General features: G+C 30.7%; 1 protein-coding gene and 1 pseudogene across 2 annotated transcripts; both read right to left on the bottom strand.

Annotated features, from left to right (window-relative positions):
* Positions 1-909: 909 nt before the first annotated feature.
* LOC105108759 (phosphatidylinositol/phosphatidylcholine transfer protein SFH11-like) lies at positions 910-9,914 on the bottom strand. 2 transcript variants are annotated; one of them, XM_011003198.1, is made up of 12 exons: positions 9,817-9,914; positions 5,000-5,462; positions 4,785-4,884; positions 4,358-4,624; positions 4,129-4,206; positions 2,088-2,189; positions 1,957-2,006; positions 1,732-1,840; positions 1,492-1,560; positions 1,203-1,343; positions 1,092-1,133; positions 910-1,005 (listed from the first exon to the last, which is right to left on the bottom strand). In XM_011003198.1, exons 2-12 carry the CDS (start codon positions 5,383-5,385, stop codon positions 961-963), a joined length of 1,389 nt encoding a protein of 462 aa, XP_011001500.1. In that variant the 5' UTR covers positions 5,386-5,462; positions 9,817-9,914; the 3' UTR covers positions 910-960. The 2 variants fall into 2 exon arrangements, with proteins under 2 accessions (XP_011001500.1, XP_011001499.1); XM_011003197.1 differs by lacking the exon at positions 9,817-9,914 and having other exon boundaries at positions 5,000-6,131.
* Positions 9,915-13,968: 4,054 nt separating this feature from the next.
* Positions 13,969-15,630, bottom strand: LOC105108758 (aspartic proteinase nepenthesin-1-like; annotated as a pseudogene).
* Positions 15,631-21,829: the final 6,199 nt, after the last annotated feature.

Raw genomic sequence — 21,829 nt, 5'->3', positions numbered from 1 at the left:
GGTAGCATTGCTACCCAGCATGCCCATATTTTTCTTCATATGCACTTTTTCATGCATAAAAAGGCTAAAGTTGACACGGAAGAGACAGGAAAAAAGAAAAAGAAAAAAAAAGAGTCATGATAAATATATTAAAGTTTTAATTTTGATATTATTAAAATAATTAAAAAAGGTCTTAATAAGGCAAATTTAATAATATATTAAAAAATAATTTTTGAAGAATGGAATGAGCCACGTACATTATTTAAAGTCAGAATATCAATGACCCAAACAATTAGAATTTCATCCCAAACATATTAAGATATTCCTATATCTAGGTAACTAAAAAACAATATTAAATCTAATTTTAAATTAAAAAAAATCGAATGATAAGAAAAAGGGTTGAACCTTTTCCTTGCATAAGCAATCAAGTTCTCTATTCTAGTAAGAAAAACGAGTTGTATATTTATCTATTGTTTAAATTTAATTTTTATTTTTTTAATTATTTTAAATTAATAAAACTTCATGAATTTTACTAAACTGAGCATGAGACGAGTGACAAATCATTTTCTCAATACCGTGAGATCCCCTTATTTAAGCATTCAAAACATACCACCAAACATATATTAAAGAAAAATAATCCAAGGATCAAAATAATACAAGCAAAAGGATCTATTTTATAAAAAAAAATATTATGGTTACAATTCATATGTTTTGTCTCTATCTCCCTAGCAAATCTCGGTTTGTTTTTTTTTTTTTGATAATTGTAATGTAATAGGATTGAAGTGTAAAAGGAGTATTTTATTTCTTTGAACTTCTATTATTATCTCCTAATTTGTCAATTCAGCACATACTATTGTCTAAACAAAAAAATAATGTACTAATTTCATTATCTTTTTCCACGTGGAAGTAAAGATAATTTTTTATCTATTTATTTAAGGAAAATGGTTCCTCGACAAGCAATTAAGTAGCTGGCTTACAAGTTTAGACTCCCAATGCTTTTATTTGTTGTTCAAGTCGTTCCAGCACCTGTGGGGGGAAAGGAATGATTAGATAAACAAAACTTGATGAGATCTAAATTGGCAGCAGGACACCATAAACATTTCCAGGCTCACCGCCTTCGTGCTGTCAAGAGCAGTTTTCAGTGCTTGGATTTCCTGCAACACAACCGATTTATTCAGCATCACTACTTCCTGTCCGAAGCAAGTTATGTGAATATCACTCACTTTGTTGGTGTCCACAAGTGCACGTTCTAGAGCCTGGATTTTCTGCGCCTCGGTTTTTCCAGCATCTTTGGTATCCTCGTGTTCTCTGTGTTCTTCTCGGGTGAGGCTTGCATCACCGGAATCTTCATTTTGGCCAGTACCCTGCATTATTCAGCGAGTAAAATGTTGGCTGATAGGTTGGAATTTTATCGTATCATATTAAAAGCACCAATCCAGAAGCCTGCAGGCAATGAATTGATCAATATTGCAAGTGTCATAAGAAATGTTGAATAATTTGTTGATTAATTACCATAGCCTCCTCTGAAGCGACACCTCTGTTTGATTCAGTATTGTAAATCTCCTCTGTTATAGAAGTCAACTGCAGGGAACAAGTTAAATATTCACAGGAAGTCTCGGATGAGTTTTAAAATATAAAAATTTATTATTTAATGTATTTTAATTAAAAAAAAACATTTTGAAAAGTAATTTAATAAACATTTTAATAAACACTACCCTAAAGAAAGTATTTCATGGTAGTTAAGAACATAACCTGAAGCATTTCTGCAATTTCTGGGTTCTGCCAGGGTCCTTTATCACTAAACAGGCAACCACCATAATCAGAACATGTGCAGTTCCCTCCAAGAAAACTTGGCAAATTACTGTGAAAGAAAATAGGAAAACTTAGCGGTGCTAACAAGTGAAAGGAACATTCAGATCCAAAAGTAGCATGCACATGCTTTTCAGAACAGTAATACAAGTGCCACAAACTTGCCACCTTTGATCAATAACTTCAAGCAGGCTGCTTAGATAGTTACATCCCAAAACCTGCAATTGAAACAAACACGCGATTCATGCAGCTTGAGAAGGGATTGCAATTGTGTTTTTCAATGGGAGAAAAATCCTTACATGAATCTTCGCTAATGTGCGCGCATCAAGAAAAGCCCTGAGTGCTTTCCACAGCATCCTGAACCCATTTCCAGCATTGACTATAAAGAGCCGATTCAGAGTCTGGGGATTTCCATAGCAAAAGATTATTAATTAATATTAATTCATAGAATCAGGAACATGCCAAGCTTAACAACAGCACCACTTGGTCTTCCTGGACATAAGCATAACCCCCATCCTGCTTTGCACAAACAGAACAATGGGAAAGCTTTTTATATATATATATCAATACATTAATATATATTTAAAAAATTAATCTATTTTAGGATTTGTAATTCATGGTATTCATTAATTTGTAGTTTTCAATAAGGCTTTATTAATCTTCAACACTCACAAATTGCGTAACTTACTATCCATCTTAGCTTAACTTACAAATCATATTAGAGGGACCACACATGTTTAATTAGTTAATGGAAGTTTAAGATATATTATGCCCAGTTTCATGATAATAGAGGAGCACAATTGATTAAAAAGTCAAATTAGAAGGAACATGGGCCATAACCCAAAAAGGGAGGCATGCATGGCCCCACAAAACGAGACCCGTTCACCCATCTAATCAAATAAAACTAGGCAACGTGTCGTCATCGGTGAGCCCCCGACCACCTCTAATAGCCAAAAAAGCATGTTCAACGTCCCTAACCTAGAAAATCTTATTTTCCATGTTTTTTTTTATTATATAAAAACATTTAAAAAACACTTATAAACTTCTCTAAACTCATTTTTAGGCTCAAAACATCTTATAATCAGTAAAAAAACTGAAAAATCATCCCAAATCATAAGTATTCTCGAGTCTTGATATATCTATCCTATTATGATAAAAAATTTAAAATGCTTTCTCATCATTTGAAATTATTTATATTGACTTTAGTTGTTTTTGTTGCTAAAATAAGCTCAATTAAAGGTGATAAAAAAAACTGATTAAATTAAAAAAATTAAAAGAAATAGAAAAAATTGAACCATGAAAAAACAGATTACAATTTTAAAAAAATCAATCTATTCGGTTTCGATTTTATAAGCCTGAAATCAAAAGAGAAGAAAAAATCAAGTCAAATCAGAAAAACCGAATCAAACCAAAAAAATCAAACTAAATTAGTTTGAACCGGATTTGGTTCTAAAAACCAAATCAAACCGAATTAAAATCAGTTATTTTAACTAGTTTTGATTTTTCTAAAAAAATTTCAATTTAATTATTTTTTTATAAAAATTAAATTGAATTGAAAATAATTACCCTAAGCTTAACTAATAACTTGCTCCCTCATCTCTCTAGTTTCGTAGTCACTTTTTTTTTTACTCTCAAATCTATGAATCTAAATATAAACAAATTAAAGTTTTGAACTAAATTATATGACTGTCAAACTAAAGGGATCGACAAAGATTTTGACAAAAAAAAAAATGAAGGCATAATTCTTCAAAAAGGTTGCCTCCACGGTGGTGTAGAAGGAAAGGTCCGCATGTCCCCCCCGCCCCCCCTTCAAATTCAGTTTAAGTCCCTTTACTTTTAATTTTTCAAAATAAAAAAATTCAAGCAACTTTTTCACAAAATCGAGGGCTTACCAAACTTTGATTGGATTTAAAATAGAGTTAGCTGAAAAGATGGATACTTCAAAATAAATATTATGCTCGCTGAAAAAGAAAACATTGAAACTGAACAAGAAGTCCTGGACTTGTTATAATATCACAGTACCATTTTCTTTTCATTTCTCCTTGATTTTAAAAGATCGTAACTCTTCTACATTAAGAACATGTTTATTTTTGGAGAGAGAACCGTGTTATAAAATTTTAAATTTTTTTTTGCTTGAAATTTTTTTTTATTATTTTAATATGCTAATAAAAAATTTTGCTTGAAATTTTTTTATTTATTTTAATATGCTAATATCAAAAATAAATTTTAAAAAATTAAAAAAATATTATTTTCATCAATTTTTAAATATAACATACTTTAAAAAACAACTAATATCATAATATTAAACACTATCTCTAAATCTTTAAACAAAAATATTACCTCTGGGTAGTAGTTGCTATCGATTTTCAAAATTTCCATGAAGAGACACCTCGCAGGCTTTGAGAAATTGGACATGCCCTAAACAAAGGCAAGAATCAAACTATTGATCAGGACATGCCACAGAAAAGCTTGGAACTAAAATTAGTATCAAGAAAACTTTATGTTTCCCCCGACATCAACAGAAACGAGAGAGGGAATGACTTAAAAGTACAGGATATGTGACACTCACCACTCCCTTTACATCCAAGATACTAGTGGTGGATGCTATATGCCTTTTTGCTGCAATTGAACATGCAGGGAATCTCAAATTTAATGTCTTCTCCTGTTCGGACACGTGATACTTGACAAATCTTTCAATGGTAGTTGCCTGTACCAGGGAATTAATGTCTGCCATTCCAATCCGTTCAATATATATCGGTCTTCCATACCTATCAACCCCATGATATCCATGAGGATAACATTTCTTTACTTCTGCATATTCTTCGAACTTAAATTCCTGCAGTGAGTTCCAAACAAATGAATCCCTCGAAGAATTTACAGACAAAGGCAACAGTCGAGCCTTGTTAAGATCGAGGATTCGGTGGAGGTCGAATTTAAAGGGAAGGTTCGATTTGAATGTCAAACGATGTTTGGTAACAAATAAATTCGGCCTTCACCTTTGGAATTGCATCAACCCCATATTCCTCACGCCACTTGAGATAATTCACATATGTGTCCTTTGCTTTCGAAAAATCAAAGTCTCTCATTCGGAGAAACCTGACACGCATGTAACATTAAACACCATCGACTCATGATAGAATAAGCAGTCAATAACTAAGAATATTTCTGTGTAATTTATCATTAAAACTAAAACTGATACCATCAAACTTACCGTAAAAGAGTATGATAATCATTGTGCTTCCCCGTTAAGTGACCTTCAACAAAAAGCAGTTCGCGGAAAGAATCAATAAGCTTTTCATCTTTTGGATCATGAACTCCTTCAAGGACTACTCGCAAGCTTTTGCTCTTTCCCAGTTTCTTCAAGGAGTCCCGAATCCTGAGAGGGTAATTTAACATTGACTTGATGCCTGGTTTTCGCAATGAAGCTGGTTTATTTTCTTCCGGAAAACGGAGACGCCAATGAGATTCAATGGGTGGATGGATTGTTTTTTCCCTTCCTTCTGTAAATTGAGAACTCTTCAAGTCCAAAGTTTCCTCACCTTCTCCACTGCCTCTCGAGATGATTATGTCCCGGTAAGTCTCCTTTGGTCTAAACATCTGTGCTAATATCCATTCACCTCAATGCGTGCACACGTCGAAAAGACTTAACGACAAAAGATCACTAAAATCTGTTTCTGCAGAATCCAATTCTATTTACTCATCTAGAAACTATTATATGGCCTATCTAGGACAAAAATAACCAAAATTCGAAGATCTCGCTCTATTAGTCTGGCGTTTGCAATGACATTTGCTATCAAAATTCAAGTGCAGGGTTTAAGAGATCAATTTGAAGCTCAAATGTAATAGAGAATTGATCAAATTTCAAGATATCATCTCTCAAGCCATCCAATCAAACTCTACTACGGAGAGCGAGAAAGGTGAAGGTACCACTAAAACTATTAAGGCACACAATAACGGAAACTGGTTACAGCTTACAATGAAAACAAGAGTGATAATAAATAAATAAATTTACATGAACAATTCCATAAACCATTAGAGTGAGTAGTATTTGTTGAAGCGGAAGGAGACGGAAGAATTTGAGCTTGCCCAAGTTAAGTGAACATGACAGCTTTAAACGGAGAGAAATGGAGAAAACTGTATTATGTACGGCTGGGAAAAAAGAAAACAAAAAAGCAAAATGACGGAGGAGAACGAAAACTCAGCAGAATATTAAATAATTAAGAAAGCATCGAATGCAATCCAATGCTTACTTGGTCTTCACGATTGGGTTCTAACTTTTCTCTTCGGAATATTTCGTTACCAAGTAACCTCTTCTTTTTTCTTTTTTTTTGTTTTTTCATGTTGATAACCAAACAAATTTACAAAGGTTAGTGTTGTTTTTTAAAAAAATTAATTTTTTTAGTAGTTTTAGATCATTTCAATATGATAATATCAAAAATAATTTTTTATCATTTCAATATGGTAATATCAAAATTAATTTTTTAAAAATAAAAAAATATTATTTTAATATATTTTTAAATAAAAATTTTTTAAAAATAACCACACTTTCCAATAAACTTAAAAATGGTTACATAAACATGGCATCAAGAACTTTTAACGGTAAATTCTACAACCACACTCCTTAATAAACTTAAAAATTGTTAGGCATCAAGAACTTTTAACGGTAAATTCTCTTCAAACTTCCTCAAAGCCCAGAAAAAACATGAAATAGCCCACTCTGGCCGATTCACAGGTCCAGGGTGTAAGGCTAAACACTTGATTGATAAGCATAATCCAATCCACACAGGCGATGCCGATAACCATATACGGCCATTAGCAGCCCATCCCCAGAAAGAAAAAATCCAAGTCTTTTCATAGGATATAATTTTTTAGAAATAATCTTTACGGTATTAGTTTCATGAAGTATGAATTAGAATTTGAAAATTTTATATTTCTAAGCAACGTCAATAAAAGAATTTGGCTATCGTTTGTGATCACAAAGGGATGACGTCAATAAAAGAATTTAGATCATAATTGAATTTTTAAATTTCAGATTTTAAGCTAAAGGTTTGGGGGATTAATGTGATTATCTCCCGTTTTGTATAGTATATATACATATACGTAATGATGAAACAGCTTCGGAGTATAATAGGAGCAAGAATCAGAAGAACTACATTAGTTCCATCATTTTATCTTTAAATTATTTATGAAAGGGAAAAAAATCAATTTTACAGAACGACTAAATTAGTTTGCATTGTAAGTTGTCATATTTAGAGAGTTCAAATAGGTAATAACCTGTAGTTTAAGGCACCAGCGTTTCACAAAAAAATACTTTTTTATTTAAAAATAATTTTTTATTTTTTAGATTATTTTTATATGTTGATATAAAAAATAAATTTTAAAAATTAAAAAAATATTATCTTAATGTGTTTTTAAATAAAAAGATATTTTTAAAATAATAACTAAACATTACCTAAAATTTTTAAACTCATGTAGTTCTTTTAAAAAGAAAATATTCAATAATTCTATTGAAGTAGACTACATAAACATTAAATTGTAGGTCGAACCAAACATTATTTCAACATAAAAAAATATTCAGGCCATAAGAATTTTTTAGATAATATTATTAAATTTAATAAGTAAACTTTAAAATATCTTGGTCCAATATTTAACTAGCCCAAACTTCAAATCATTAAATTATTTTAAAGTTGCTTTTATATGACCCAACAAACTGGCTAATTCATGATAACTTTGATAATTAGTAAAAATATAATTTGATTTTTTAAAAAAAGGTAATTAGTAAAAATATAATTTGATTTTTTTAAAAAAATCAATGTCATATTTAAAAAAAAAAATTAAAACGATAACATATTAAATCAAATGAAATCAATTTAGTTTAACCCGTTATATTTACGACTCAAGTCATGAATTCTACTAAGTTTAATAAAATTACTTTTATTTAATTATATAATAAAAAATAAAATCTCAATCGAGCACCAATCTAATGTCAAGATGTTCATTTGAGATTTTAATAACCTTATATAAAGTAGTCAAAATAAATTATAAAACTCAATTCTTAATATATTTTTTTTAAATTGAAAGACAAAAGGATATTATTTATACATTATAAAATAAATTAAGAAATATATGAATGGATAAATAAAAAAATATTGTTGACACTAATTAAATATTAAAAATACAACGTTAATATTCATAATAGAAATAAAAGATAGATGCAAATGCAAATGTTTTGCATCAAATGTCCTTTTTATTCTAAATGTTTTCACTTGTTTTATCTTAATGGCTCATTTTTTTTTAATAAAAATGATTTTTAATGGCTCATTTTTTTCTAATAAAAATGATTTAAGTTTTTATAAAAAAAATTATTTAAATATATCTAATTCATATAAAATATTAAAAAAAATTAATTAAATTAATCTCTTTAAAATATTATAAAAATTCAAAAAATATAACAGATGATTTAAACTAATCTCTTTGAAATATTATAAAATTTTAAAAATAAAAAAATTATGTAAAAAAAAATTAATTCAATAAAAACAATTAATAAAAAGAGTAAAAATAATAAGAATAAGCCGTAAAGCAGATAAGATAAACAATTTTGTTTCTTGAGAGTCCACTCCTATTCTTTTAAGTAAATGATGAACTTCATATAGTTTTAAGCCACCTTATTTATATTGTTATGTATTTTGATCACATTCAATAATTAAAAAAATTAGAATTCAAGTTTTTGAATCTAAAAACTCAATTTTAATTCAAATAAAAGATAGGTGTAAATACAAATGTGTTGCATCAACTGTCCTTTTTATTCTAAATGTTTTCGCTTATTTTATCTTAATGGCTCAATTTTTTTTCTAATAACAAATGATTTAAGTTTTTATAAAAAAAATTATTTAAATATATCTAATTCGTATAAAATATAAAAGGAAAAATATTCAAGAAAAATTAATTAAACTAATCTCTTTAAAATATCATAAAAATTCAAGAAATATAACAAATGATTTAAACTAATCCCTTTGAAATATCTTAAAATTTTAAAAAAAAATTATATAAAAAAATAATTCAAAAAAAATAATTAATGAAAAGAGTGAAAATAACAAAAACAAGAGGTAAGATAGATGGGGCAAATAATATTTTTTTTCTTGAGAGTCCACTCCTATTCTTAATAGACGATGAACTCCATATAGTTTCAAGCCATCTTATTTTTACTGTTATGTTTTTTGATCACATTCAATGATTATAAAATTCGAATTCAAGTTTTTGAATCTAAAAACTCAATTTTAAATTTTTTTATAGATTAATATTTTATAAACACCACGAAAATATTTATAAATTATTTTCTATCCTCAACACACCCCAAAATCACTAAAACAATTCTATTATTTCCAAAAATCTAAATGGAAAATGATCTACATTTTCATATATGTTTATAGAAAAAAATCATTGACATCAAACTTTCTCATAAAATAAAACTCGTTAATACGAAAAAAAATGAGTTTTATAATTAAAAATTTATTTATCAATTTTTTCTTTTCTTCATTGATTTCAAATAACTTTTTTTCTTTTCTCAAATTCAAGGACTAAAATATTAATAAAAAGAATTTTTAAATTAAAATTAAAATTATAAAAGTAAAGAGACTATAGGGTAAAAAAAAGGGTAAATGAACTAAACAAAACTTTTTCCAATGAATTTAAGATTGACTATAAGATTTTTTCTTGTTTAATACTTTGGATTTTTTTGTTGAGTTTTTTCTTTTCTTAACAAATTCTAATAAAGAAAAAATTACTCTATAGTTTGGTCGAGATTATATTTACTTATCAAGTTTTGAAAAATTACTCTTTACATGATCAACATAAATTTTTATATATAATAAAATAAATAAATTATTTTTATATATATTAAATAAAAAAATCAACCAAACAATAAATATAAACCATCTAATAAAATGTAAAATCATATGGGGATGTGAAATTATTGGGTATAGGAATCAACTTGATATTTATTCCAATTATTAAAAACATTTCACTTACCTGGAAGTGAATTCCTCTTTGCCCGTGACAATCCAAGTAAATGGATAACATCTCCCTCACTCCTTAACTCAAAAAACCCTCAAAATCCATAACAAATGGAAGGAGAAATCGACGGGAAGCTCAACCAGCTTGTTGGCTTGGCGTCAGCTGAACTGGCAACTTCATGGCGCCAGGCTGGAGGGCACAAAAGGAAAGCAAATCCATGTTTAATCATTTTATTTTGGATTTTCTTTTCTTTTAAGAATAACATTATTTTTAAAAAATTTAAATAAGTAGCACGCTATAATCTTACCGTGCTTTTGAAACTCGTTATTTATTAAATGTTATTATTTTCAAATAAAATAAAATAATTATTATGTTTTAAAATAATAATATTTAGATATATTATGCTTTGAAGGGATGACAGTTGTGAATTTGCAGCCTGTTGGATATAATTATATAATTAGCTAATCATTTTATATAAAAATTATGAATTTTTTTAAATATATTTTATGAATAAAAATATATATTTTTCTTTAATTTATTGACTAAAAAATAAATTCTAATTAAAATATTAAAAATTATTATTCACACATAATAGTTTTAATGAATAATTTTAATGAATGATTTAGAATTATCAAGTATAAATTTTTTTATAATTAAATAAAGATTTATTCTAAACAGATTATATGAATAACCTTACAAGTATATTTATAAATCAATAAAATATATTTGGAATTAAAAAGAGGTTTAATAGCTCCAAATTAGAATAATAATTAAAAATAATTATAATTTTTAATTTGATAATTGAATTACATTTAATTTTTTATAATAACTTTCAAAGATCCTTTTTCTTTGATAATTTTATAACTTTTTCTAACAAATTAATCAATTAATTTAAAGAACCAACCGGCTAACTAGTCCTGTTATAATTATAAACCACGACATTAATTAAAATCAAATCTTATCACGGTCACCAAGCATGACATACTTAATGTCGCTGCGGGCCGTGCAATTTAATTAAATGTATTCTATTAAAACTTTTTGATTCTGCATCATTTCATCATTTGTATTTTTCAAACTACTTGCCTAATTTATCCTTTTATTTTCCAGGCGTCCGTCAATGTCAATTGTTTTTTTTCCAAGAGTTTCTTCAAGGAATCCGTATTACGCATTCTATCTGGATTCGATAATTTTACCCAAATGCTTGTGAATAATGGAATTATTCAAAGAAAATCTCATTTCTGAATAATAACATTCTTGATATATTTATTTATTGTCTGTTGGGTATTGGCACCTTGATGGGTTAACGTGGCTCCAGCACTGGCAATTGCGGCGATGGAAGTTTATTTCTGGGAAAAGCTCTGTTAACCTGTGTTTGGTTGCTAAGAAATTTTGAAGATATGTGCTTTACTGGATTTTTTTAGTTGTTTGTTCACTTTGGTAGTTTTTATTGTGTTTGGCTGCTGAGAAAAAGTGGGAATTTTGAAGGGAATCAGTGTTTTGAGTTCTGGGACCTTTTGAATTATGCCTCTGGTATGCATTTCTTTTCAATTTAAAGTGTTGAAGAAGCCGAAAACAATTGATTTTTTTTTTTTATGTTTCTCTTATGCTATTCTTTGAAAATTAATGCAAAGAAAATTGTCCATGTAGTTGCTGAAGAGATGATATAACACTTGAAAGAAGAAAATGACAGGTTGCGTAATTGGATAAATAACTGGAGTTTTTGGATTAAAAAAATTAAGGATAAAAATAAAAAATAAATTAAATTACCGTGGATTTATATAATATCTTATTTATACATTTTATTATATTTTATAATATAATTATAAATTAAAGAAAAACTCATCCACAATGACTAGGATTAGGATGTGTTTGGGACCGTGCAAATTGAATTATCTTAATATTTATTTTTTATTTAAAATTAATTTGAATAAAATAATTTTTTAAATATAAAAAAAATTCTAAAACAATTACAATAATTGTAAAAATAATAATTATATAAAACATGACCCATGCATTAAAAAAAAACATATAATCAGCTACATTAGTCCATTCATTAGAGCAAATTTTTTGTGGGTTTTAAAAGATGCTGTGTAAGAATGACATCCAATTCCAAACAACATGCACAAAAAATGAAGAAGGAGAGAGACAGAAAATTGCGTAGAAGGCAGGAGAGAGGCGCAGGCCCGAGATGACGGCACAAGAAAAACACACGTGGCGAAGTATCTAGAAACGCACGCATAGGTACAGCTAGCCAGTTGTGTCCAGATCAGAAGATACAGAGACATAACCCCTTGAGCTTTTGGGGAATCGAGAACACGTTTTTTCACCTCCGAACAGAAGATCCTGGCGGCGTTTTGTTCTCCTTGCCACGTAATACTCCGCTAACCTGCATGGTTGACTCTTGACTCGATTACTCAGCTACCAAGCCAAAGTTTACAGGGGAAAAAGAGAGGAGGAAATACCGCAGAAATTGCAGTGATTACTGAAGTTTTTCGTTATCGAATTAAAATTATATACGTTAATTTTTTTTTATAAAAAATAATAAAAGAAGAAGTGTTCCCACAATTCTTGCAATTTGGTTACTATAAATAAATAACTCAGTATCAAAAAGGGTTTTCAAAAATCTTATTTCAAAAGGTTAGTTCTTCTGTGGAGTCGTTAGAATTCTTGTCTTACTGTTTTAATTTAAAATTTTAAATTATTAAATAAAATTTTAGAATATAATTTATATTATTTATTTATATATTTTTTAAGTAAAAATCTTTTAGACTTAAAAGTTGTATAAATTCACATTATCTTATATTTAATTTTTTATTAAATAAATAAAAATTATATAATTATTTAGTTATCAAGATTTTAATACCATGTAAAAAAATTATCTCAATTTAAAATTTAAATTATTAAATAAAATTTTAAAATATAATTTATATTATACACATCCATTTTTTTAACTTTCTGATTCCCAGTCTGGCACGGCCGAGCATGTATAGATATGATAAGTAGTTGGGCAATAGTCACGTGAATTATACCAGAGATGAGCCAAGTTTGCATCATTTAGACCTGTACGGCATGAACGATTGGGATTGCATTCTACGAGTATACATGGCACCGCAGCAAGCGTGAATAAAAGCAGGGGAATCAGTTCTAGTGTAAATTTGATGTTGAGTGCTCTCGTCACAAAAAGATTCAAGAAATCTACCAGCCGACAGCCGGATAATCGCTTTTCTGCGGGTTCACGCTATTAACCTTCTAAAGAGAGCTAGCTACTAACTAGCTAGCTAGCTAGCTAATCATGAATCGAATGTTCAATTGCTACTCTATTATAGCTCGCTAGCTAATCATGAATCGAATGTTCAATTGCTACTCTATCAAGGGGAATTTAGCTTTAAATTGAAGTAAAGAAAATCCCAACACGATGCTATTTTCCCATATCTAATCTCCAAGGGCCTTGTTAAGCCATCAAGGCACTACAAAAACAACAATTGAAATGCTGTGGATGGGTTCTTACTTTTTGAATGGCCATGCATGTTTTTTTTTTTTTTAATCTTCAATGTTCCTAAATAGCAGGTCCAACAGGTAGCCGCCATTCAGATAAGAACCATAAGATGATCCACATTGTGCAGCAAATCTGGGGATCAGATCAATATCAAATTTAGTAGCAGCAGCAACATAACATAGTGAGAAGGTGAGATTGGCAAAAATATCATTGCCTTTATGAAAAAATCTGACCAATGGGATAAAAATTTACCTTCTTCCAGTGACATTAACTTCATCCCATTTTAATTTTGGGAACTATGATCAGTAGTACCTGCGGATTGGAGAAGATTTAAAGAGCTTCAACAAACACATAGTAAATGAGAAAGGGAACTGTGGAAAAACGTTCTTGCATCGTCACTGTCAGCTCTTATTGAATAATGTACAAAGCATTGCTCAAACTAAATACACCATCCATCCCTGGAACACTATTTAATCACAACAACCACTATAGATTCCAACTTTACACAGCTTTTTACAGGCATTTCGTTTTTTTGCTTCTCGCGTCCACCTTCCTATGTGCCAAGCAATAAACATTTCAATGGACATTATTGAGTTCAATGCCAAAAGCAAAAAAGTGATGCGAGTATGAACTGAACTTGTACGAACAAAACCCAAAACCTTGGACTTCTTAAACCCTCTTAAGGTTTAATTGTTAATCCTGGTTCAAGGTTTCCCATAAAGATGCACACTGCCTCCTTGCAAACCCAACCCTTTTGTTCTCCAAATCATAAACCACTTCAAACCCCTGTTGCTGGTAATTCCCCAAAGTAGCCCCCGGCCCACCACTCAACTCAGCCTCGTCACCACCGTTCATCAGCATCAAACACCCAACCTTTCTTTTCTTCCCCTTCCCATCACCACCATCCAAAAATTCATAAAAATAGTTCCTTCTAGGAAGCACCACACTTGATCCATTCCCCACAAAATGCAGCACGACACTTGGCACATTCATCACGTTATTGTCGAAATAATAACAAGGACTCAATCCAGTATCTTCCTCAATAACTATAGCTCGCTCATTAACTCGCCCAAATCGTTTCTCAAACTCTGCCACAACAGAGCCATACAAACTCGCCGGCAACATAGTAAAAGTAGTCCCTGAATCCACCACCAACCCACCACTCCCCTCTCCATCAACCTTCCTCAAAAACCCTGGAGCCGGGATTTTCTTTCTACCAATAGAAATACCCTCAAGTCCAACACAATAAAAATAAGGGTGCTCTGGATTATCGAGCATAGAAGTATATACAAAACGAGGCTTATTAATACCGTTTACCCTTCTCTCTTTCTCATCATGATCATACCTTCCTAAAATGAGCGGGCTTGGTCGACGAAGTCGGTCTGAATCAAAGGAATGAGACACCAAACAATAAGAGAATTGGTTCCCAAGATGGGGAGGTAATGTAGCAAGCTGGGCAGGCAAAGAAAGGACTCCCCGGCCAAACCCAGCAACTCCAATAGGCTCGGCTAGCGCGGTGTGGGCACAGCCAAATGTGAAATTATTGACTATCAAGTTTGTTGGGTTGCTTAACGGTAGACTAATAGAGTCGCGGTATAGGCGAGCTATCAGGCTGCCATCGCCATAAGCATAATAGAATTGCGGGCAAGAATGTTTTTGACAATCAGATGTTTCGATGGATTCTAACGGGCAGTTGGAAATAGCACAAAGGTCGGAGCTTGGGAGATTGGAGTGTGCAGCCGAACATGCAGATGATTTGCAAGAAACTGGGGTGGCGGTTTTGGAGAGTTTAGGTGGTGGAGTGGAAGCTAGAGAAGTGTTTTCAGCTTTGCCTTCACAAAGAATGCATGCTGGTCGGTTGGTGGCTGGGCGGTGACAGCTGGTGGCTGCCTTCCTTGACCTTCTGGATTAGAGTGAAGGACAGAGTGTAGTCACTGCCGGGGGAGAGAGGGAGGGAGACTTGACGATGGTTGTGGGTGTTCTTCTGGTGGTGCCGGTGGCGGAAGCGGGTGATGGAAATGGTGGAGGTGGATTTGATGAGGTGGTGGGCAGAGGTGAATTGGGTTTTGGAGAGGGAGTGAGTTAAAGGCAGAAAAAGAGTTTGTGAAGTAGAGATAAGAATGTGGTAGAAACAGAGTGACAAACAGAGCAACAAAGAGTAAGAGGGTGCCATGAGCCAGCAAGCACTTTGCGTAATTTTCAATTTTTTTTTAAGAAGAGAGAACGAGCATAGGGAGAGAATGGTGTTGAAATTTGATTTTGAGAGAATGCTGAAAGGGGAGTTTTGCAGAGGTGAGGAGGAAGGTTCTGGGAGGAATGGAGTCTATGTTGCCAGCAGGAGGGCAAGCTTCAATATATATATATATATATATATATATATGCGCAATTGTAAAGGAGCTACAATCATTGGCGATTTAAGTAATGGAAACGTGGAGGAATATATGTGGAGTTGGAGCACTTATTGTCCGATGGCGCCAGATTTTAAGTGACAATCATTGGCGATTTACCTCCTTGAAGCAAGCAAAGTATTAACAGGTCTTGTCTAGGCCTGGAGTTATCTAAGTTAGGTCAGCCACCATTAATTTCTTAATTAAAACGATCAACTATTCTGATACAGAGGGCATGGTAAAGAAACATATCAGAACTCAAAGAGTAATCGAAGCCCCAGGAAGGGGGTAAATACTAAAATAATAATAATAATAATAATAATAATCAAAGTTCAGTTCACTACTCAAAGTGAAGTCAACCAAGGCACTGAACTGGGTCGACCTAGAGTAAAATTTAAGTGTTGTACTAGGGGCAAAATAAAAAAATAGCTAGTAAGATCCTTCTCCTTTTAAGAGTTCTGGTTATCTGGGATGGAAATAATAATAGTTTTGAAAGTCTTTTTTATTTAGAAATAAAATAAAATAATATTTTTTTTTTTTAACCTTTATTTTTAATATTAGTACATAAAAATAATTAAAAATTATTTTAAAACAAATTATTTTTAAAAATTTCATGAAATTCTGGTTGTGTCATTGCCAAAACGGGTCTCCGACTTTTGAACCATTTTCTTTTCTTTGGATAACTATAAATCAGCATCCAACCTTTATAGTCATTAACGAATCAGTCCCCGATCTTCAAGATATTGCTAATTTCTCCCCAAGCCTTCTATATCGTTGCATGCTCTATCCGTCTCTATTACCACAACCTTACAGAAACTGATTACAAGACATAGTTTGAGATTGAATTTAATATCATGTTTCAAAAACCATTTTTTTTTTAAATATGTACACTTATTACATAAATTGAAATAACAGAAGAGAACTTTTTAGGAAGCGAAATATAAACAATATAATAAATTAAGTAAAGATTCGCACTTGTATTCACAAAGTAAAGTGAGAAATTCTTACCTTTTCTAAATGGTGTGCTTGGAAATCTAATTCTAGTATTTCATTCACAGTGATGAATTTGATAAATTCAATTATGTAGCATGGAAACTCAATTACACGGCATGGAAGGGGAGGATCAGGTAGACTGAAGAAAGTATAGGGAGAGTTTAGAGAGAGCTAGAAGGTCTAGGACTAATCTGTAAAGGAGTGTATAAGATGGGGAATAATATGCTTATACATTATCAAAATTTCCTATTTTTCTCTTCCTTCTTCGCTTGCTCGCAATTGTTTCAGGCTCCAGACAGCCACAGTTATTGCAAGTCTGTAATAATCATATCGAGGAACTCACATAGAGATGAGCAATCACTGCTATTTCTTTCAAACAGAGCACTATACCTAGCTGTGTCAGTGAATTGGAGGAGCAGAAAGATAAATCCTTCCAAAGTTCCAAACTTCCAAGCATGAATGTTTCAGCCCAGTGTACACTAGAAGGAGCGCAGAGATTTTGTTTGGTTCTATTTGAAGTTAAAAATGGACCCCTCAGTTTGGATAAAGCTGCTAACTTTTGTCCTAGAATCCATGCGACATTCATGCATGTACCTTGTACGTAGCTACCCAGTACAATGATCCTTCCACCTGATATTGTCCTTGATTTTACGTGTCTCGGTCGAAAATCCTTGGATACATGAGATCTACACTACATCCTCGAGAGCAAAACGTGGACAAAATACAAGATTTTTAAGATATCATATTTATCTTGTGTTTTTACAAAGAACATGAAACAACACTTTAATACATACCAGAACAGTAGATAAAGAAACGAACCCACACACAACCAAACAACATCAGAAGGGAAAGCAGAAGCCAAGAAGCCAAAAATTCACAAACCAAACGCAGAGAAAGCAGAGACAAAGAAACTAAAAATTCACAAACCAAACCCCTCCATTCAAATCAACGTCCAAGTCCAATCCAGCAATAGCAATAACCGGCCAGTAACTAAAAATCCACAAACCAAACCCCCCGCCCCGCACCCAAATCAACGTCCAATCCAACAGAGAAATAATTAGTCCTCTTGAAATCACGGAAAGACAAAAGACGAAGACAATTGCATCTTTCACTTAATGCACAATAATAACAGCACATCATCCCCTGCCTGCAAGACAACACTCACATCACTTAACAACCCAGCCAAACCGGATGAAAACCAATGGTTTTCTGCAACTCCAAGACTGGCGCACCCTCTATAGGCAAGATTGAAACAGAGAAGGGAGGTGAGACACCCCAGAAACAAACCGTGACTAAAGCAAGAAATTCAACCGCCGAGGAGACGAAGAGGCGCGAACACCAAGCCTGCATGCCCACAGTTAAAAAAAGTCGTTGACGCTTCCCTGCCTCACCCTGCCTCTAACAAAAAAAAGTAACCAAAAACCAAGACAACCCCTGCCCAACTACACCCAACCATGAATTCACCAAGGGCAAAATCGGCAGCACATTACCACAATCCACAGTCAAAATATCTCAGCATCCACAGTGAAGCAAACACTGAAAGAGCAACATGTTTTATATTTTTGTTAATTTATGTACAATTCTCAACTTTTGTATATTAGGAATTTGAGATATACTAGTGGTCAAGAAATATTCTGACAAGTCATTTCCTGCAAGTGAACATACTTTCACAGAGTAAGAAATTAATTCCATCCAGTTTTTTCAAAGGTTGCGGAGCCAACCCCTTCCGATATTTCATCAAATCCTACTTCCCATGAGTCGAAATCTTCCATGTAATTGTCCGACCAGACATAACCTTTTGCATCTGTCAAACGGTAACCACTGCATCTTAGAACGAAAAAAGGCTTATAAATTTAAAAATAAATAAATTTTCAAAGAGTCCTTACTGGAAAAAGCTTTTAATTTCTCTTGTATAAAGCATATACCCACAATGACTGTAGACAGGCCTTTGTTTTCTTGCTGCAAATAAAGCTTTCTTTTCTTCCTTTTTGATAGGGACATGAATGACCTCCTAGAACGAATGATTACCTTTGTACACTACGTTTCTGGCTATTACTTTGCAGGTCATTTATAAAACTCATAAACCATAAGTAAAAGACAGTAAGAGTGAAAATGTTGAGTATAAATTAACTTTGTTGTTAAAATATGCAATATTTCATTAACATTATGAAAAAATTATTCTATTAGAATTGTTAAAGCAGGGAATAAGTAAAAGGTTGTAGATTTGAATTCTATACCTCTAAAAGTGAATTAAAATTATGAAAGTGCAGCATGAGTGAAATATTAAGGCTATGTTTTTTTTACAGGAAAGTTGTTTTTTTTTTAAAAAATAAATTTTAAAAAAATAGGAAAGTTGTTTTTTTTAAAAAAATAAATTTTAAAAAAAATAAATTCATGAAAAGTGAATTATTTTTCAATATTTGATAGTGTCATAGAAAATAAACTGAAAACACTTTATAGTGTTTGGTTATATTATGAGAAATAAACTGGAAAATAACTTATTAATTTTTTTTTAAGTTTACTAAAATAATGAGGAATAAATCTTACAAATTAAAATTTTGAATGAAAATGAAATTGAAAAAAATATAATTTCATAAACTATCCCAAAAAAATAAATAATAATCAAAATAATAAAGATCAAATCTAAAAAAAAAAGATGAAGAATTAAAATAATAATAATTAACTTTTCTTAAAGTATTTCAAATAAAATAAGTAACAATTAAAAGAATAAGGACCAAATTTGATAGATAAAAAATTTCAATAAAAAAATAATAGGAGAAAATAAAATAACAATTATAAAAATGAGGACCAAATATAATATAAAAATTAAATTTTATGAAATAAAATTAAAAAATAAATATTCAAAACAAAATATATATGGCAATCAAAAGTTTGAGGATCAAATTTGATACAATCAGCAAATAATAACATTTCTAAATTTTTCACAACTTTCAAAAAGTGTTTTCCATCCAAATTTTCCAGGAAAACACTTTCCTGAAAACCAAGCCAAATTTTTCTTTGATTGAAAAGTATTTTTCATTCACCAAATTTCCTAACGGCTAATAAATACAACAAAATTTAGAAAGTGATTTCCTGAAAACCATTTCTGGAAAACAAACACAACAAAAAAGGAAAAGACTTTCTTGAAAACCAAGCTAAATTTTTCTTTGACTGAAAAGTATTTTTCGTTGACTAGAAAGTATTTTTTATTGACCGGATAGTGTTTTTTGTTGACCGGAAAGTGTTTTTGACCGGATATTGTTTTTTGTTGACCGGAAAGTGTTTTTCATTGATCAATTTTTCTAATGGCAAATAAATACGGAAAACTTTAGAAAGTGGTTTCCCGGAAACCACTTTCCAGGAAACAAACATGGCCTAGAACTAAATTAATTTCAACAGATGTTGTTAGATTTATTTCCTATTATTTTAAGCTAAATCATTGATAAATAATTGATTATGTTTAGACATATGAGTTTATGTAAACTACTCATGATTTGAGATTAAAAGAAAAACTTTTCTAAAAGATTAATGCAAGCAATATATTGTTACCATTAGCTTTGATATTAACTCTAATTGTTGATATTAGATTCAATATTGTATTATCATAGTAAGTCATACTTCTCCTACACAGAGACCTGCTCAAAATGATCTATTCTAAATCATGTAATCATGGCTATAAAAGAGTCGCTTGATTTGCAAAAGAGATCCTAAAAAATTATATTGTTAAAATTTTAATTTGGCTAATCATAATCTCAATAGAACTTCTTCCTATATATTCTTATATAAAAATTTTAGAATTATAATTGGAACAACTCACAAATGGCTAGCAAGACTATAGCTTTATTAGTAATATAATTAATGCAATATCACCCTCTCTTTTTCAAGCTTTTTAACAATCAAATATAGGAAAAGAAAATGCATTTTCAACAAAGGTAAACAAGTTCTAAATTCAAAAAGAACCCACCAAATATTAAGTCAAAAAGGATAGTAACCTTAATCTTGGAGCTCAAGATATAAAAAAAATCAAATAATCCGTGATGGATTTTTACAAATATATAAATGACATAACTAATTTTTCATTAGCATCAACAACACAACTCACTAATGAACTTAATGTAAGAATGACAGTATGTCAAATTAAATTTTATTTTTAACCAAAATTCAATTTAAAAAATCTTTTTTTTTATACCCACATATAACAATGTAAAGCATGAAATAAAAATGCACACATCAGTAGAAAAGAAAACATCTTCTTGCCATATATTGAAACTGTAATTATTATTATAAAAAGACTCATATACTAACCTCTTGGCATCGATGGTTCTGTATTTGTTCATAGCAAAACTTCTTCATATATTTCTAATACCTGAAATTATGGCACAAAAACCTTGAAAAAAGAAAAAAAAAGATGCAAACTAATTTGCTTTAAGGCTATAAAAGATTAAATGAACAAACATGGAGAAATACAAAAGCTACAGTCCTTTTCCTTTAACCTTGCCTTGTATTTTTCCACCTCTCTTTTAATATATTTTTTTCTTTGTAGATCTACTTGACACTTATTGACTTCTTTCCATTTAGTTTAGGAACCAATCTCTATGTGTCATTCTTCTTAATTGATGCAATCTTCTTATCCATCGCAATTCTCTATTTTACATCTTTTATTTCCTTTTCAAACATTATATGATCAAGTGTAACAAGATGAAAATATAATGTTACATTATAGATAATAGGATTAGTTACCTTATATAAGTTATCAAGGCATCTCATCTTTTTTAGTGGACTTAGTAGAGTGCCATTACTTGAGCTTCTATTATAAAAAGAAGAAGAAAGAGAAGTTGAGCTAGGTTTAACTATAGGTTCTTAATAATCTTAATATCTTTCCTCATCTTCATTAAGAAATGGTAAAAAGTCATTTCTTACTATTATTTATTGTCCAATCCCATGCTCGTTCTTCATTAAACTCAACATCTCTATTAATCATTATCTTTCTTTCATTAGGGTTATAAAGCCTGTATTCTTTAGAATTTTGATCATAGCCCATAAAAATCATCATCTTGCTCTTATAATCTAAGTTGGTCTTTACTTGATCATCTACATGCATATAGTCAATGCTCTTAAAAACTTTCAAGTGAGAAACATTGGGCTTTTTTCC

Source organism: Populus euphratica, unplaced genomic scaffold (genome assembly GCF_000495115.2).
Source record: "Populus euphratica unplaced genomic scaffold, PopEup_1.0 scaffold427.1, whole genome shotgun sequence".
Taxonomy (NCBI): domain Eukaryota; kingdom Viridiplantae; phylum Streptophyta; class Magnoliopsida; order Malpighiales; family Salicaceae; genus Populus; species Populus euphratica.
This window is presented reverse-complemented; position numbering and strand designations above follow the sequence as displayed.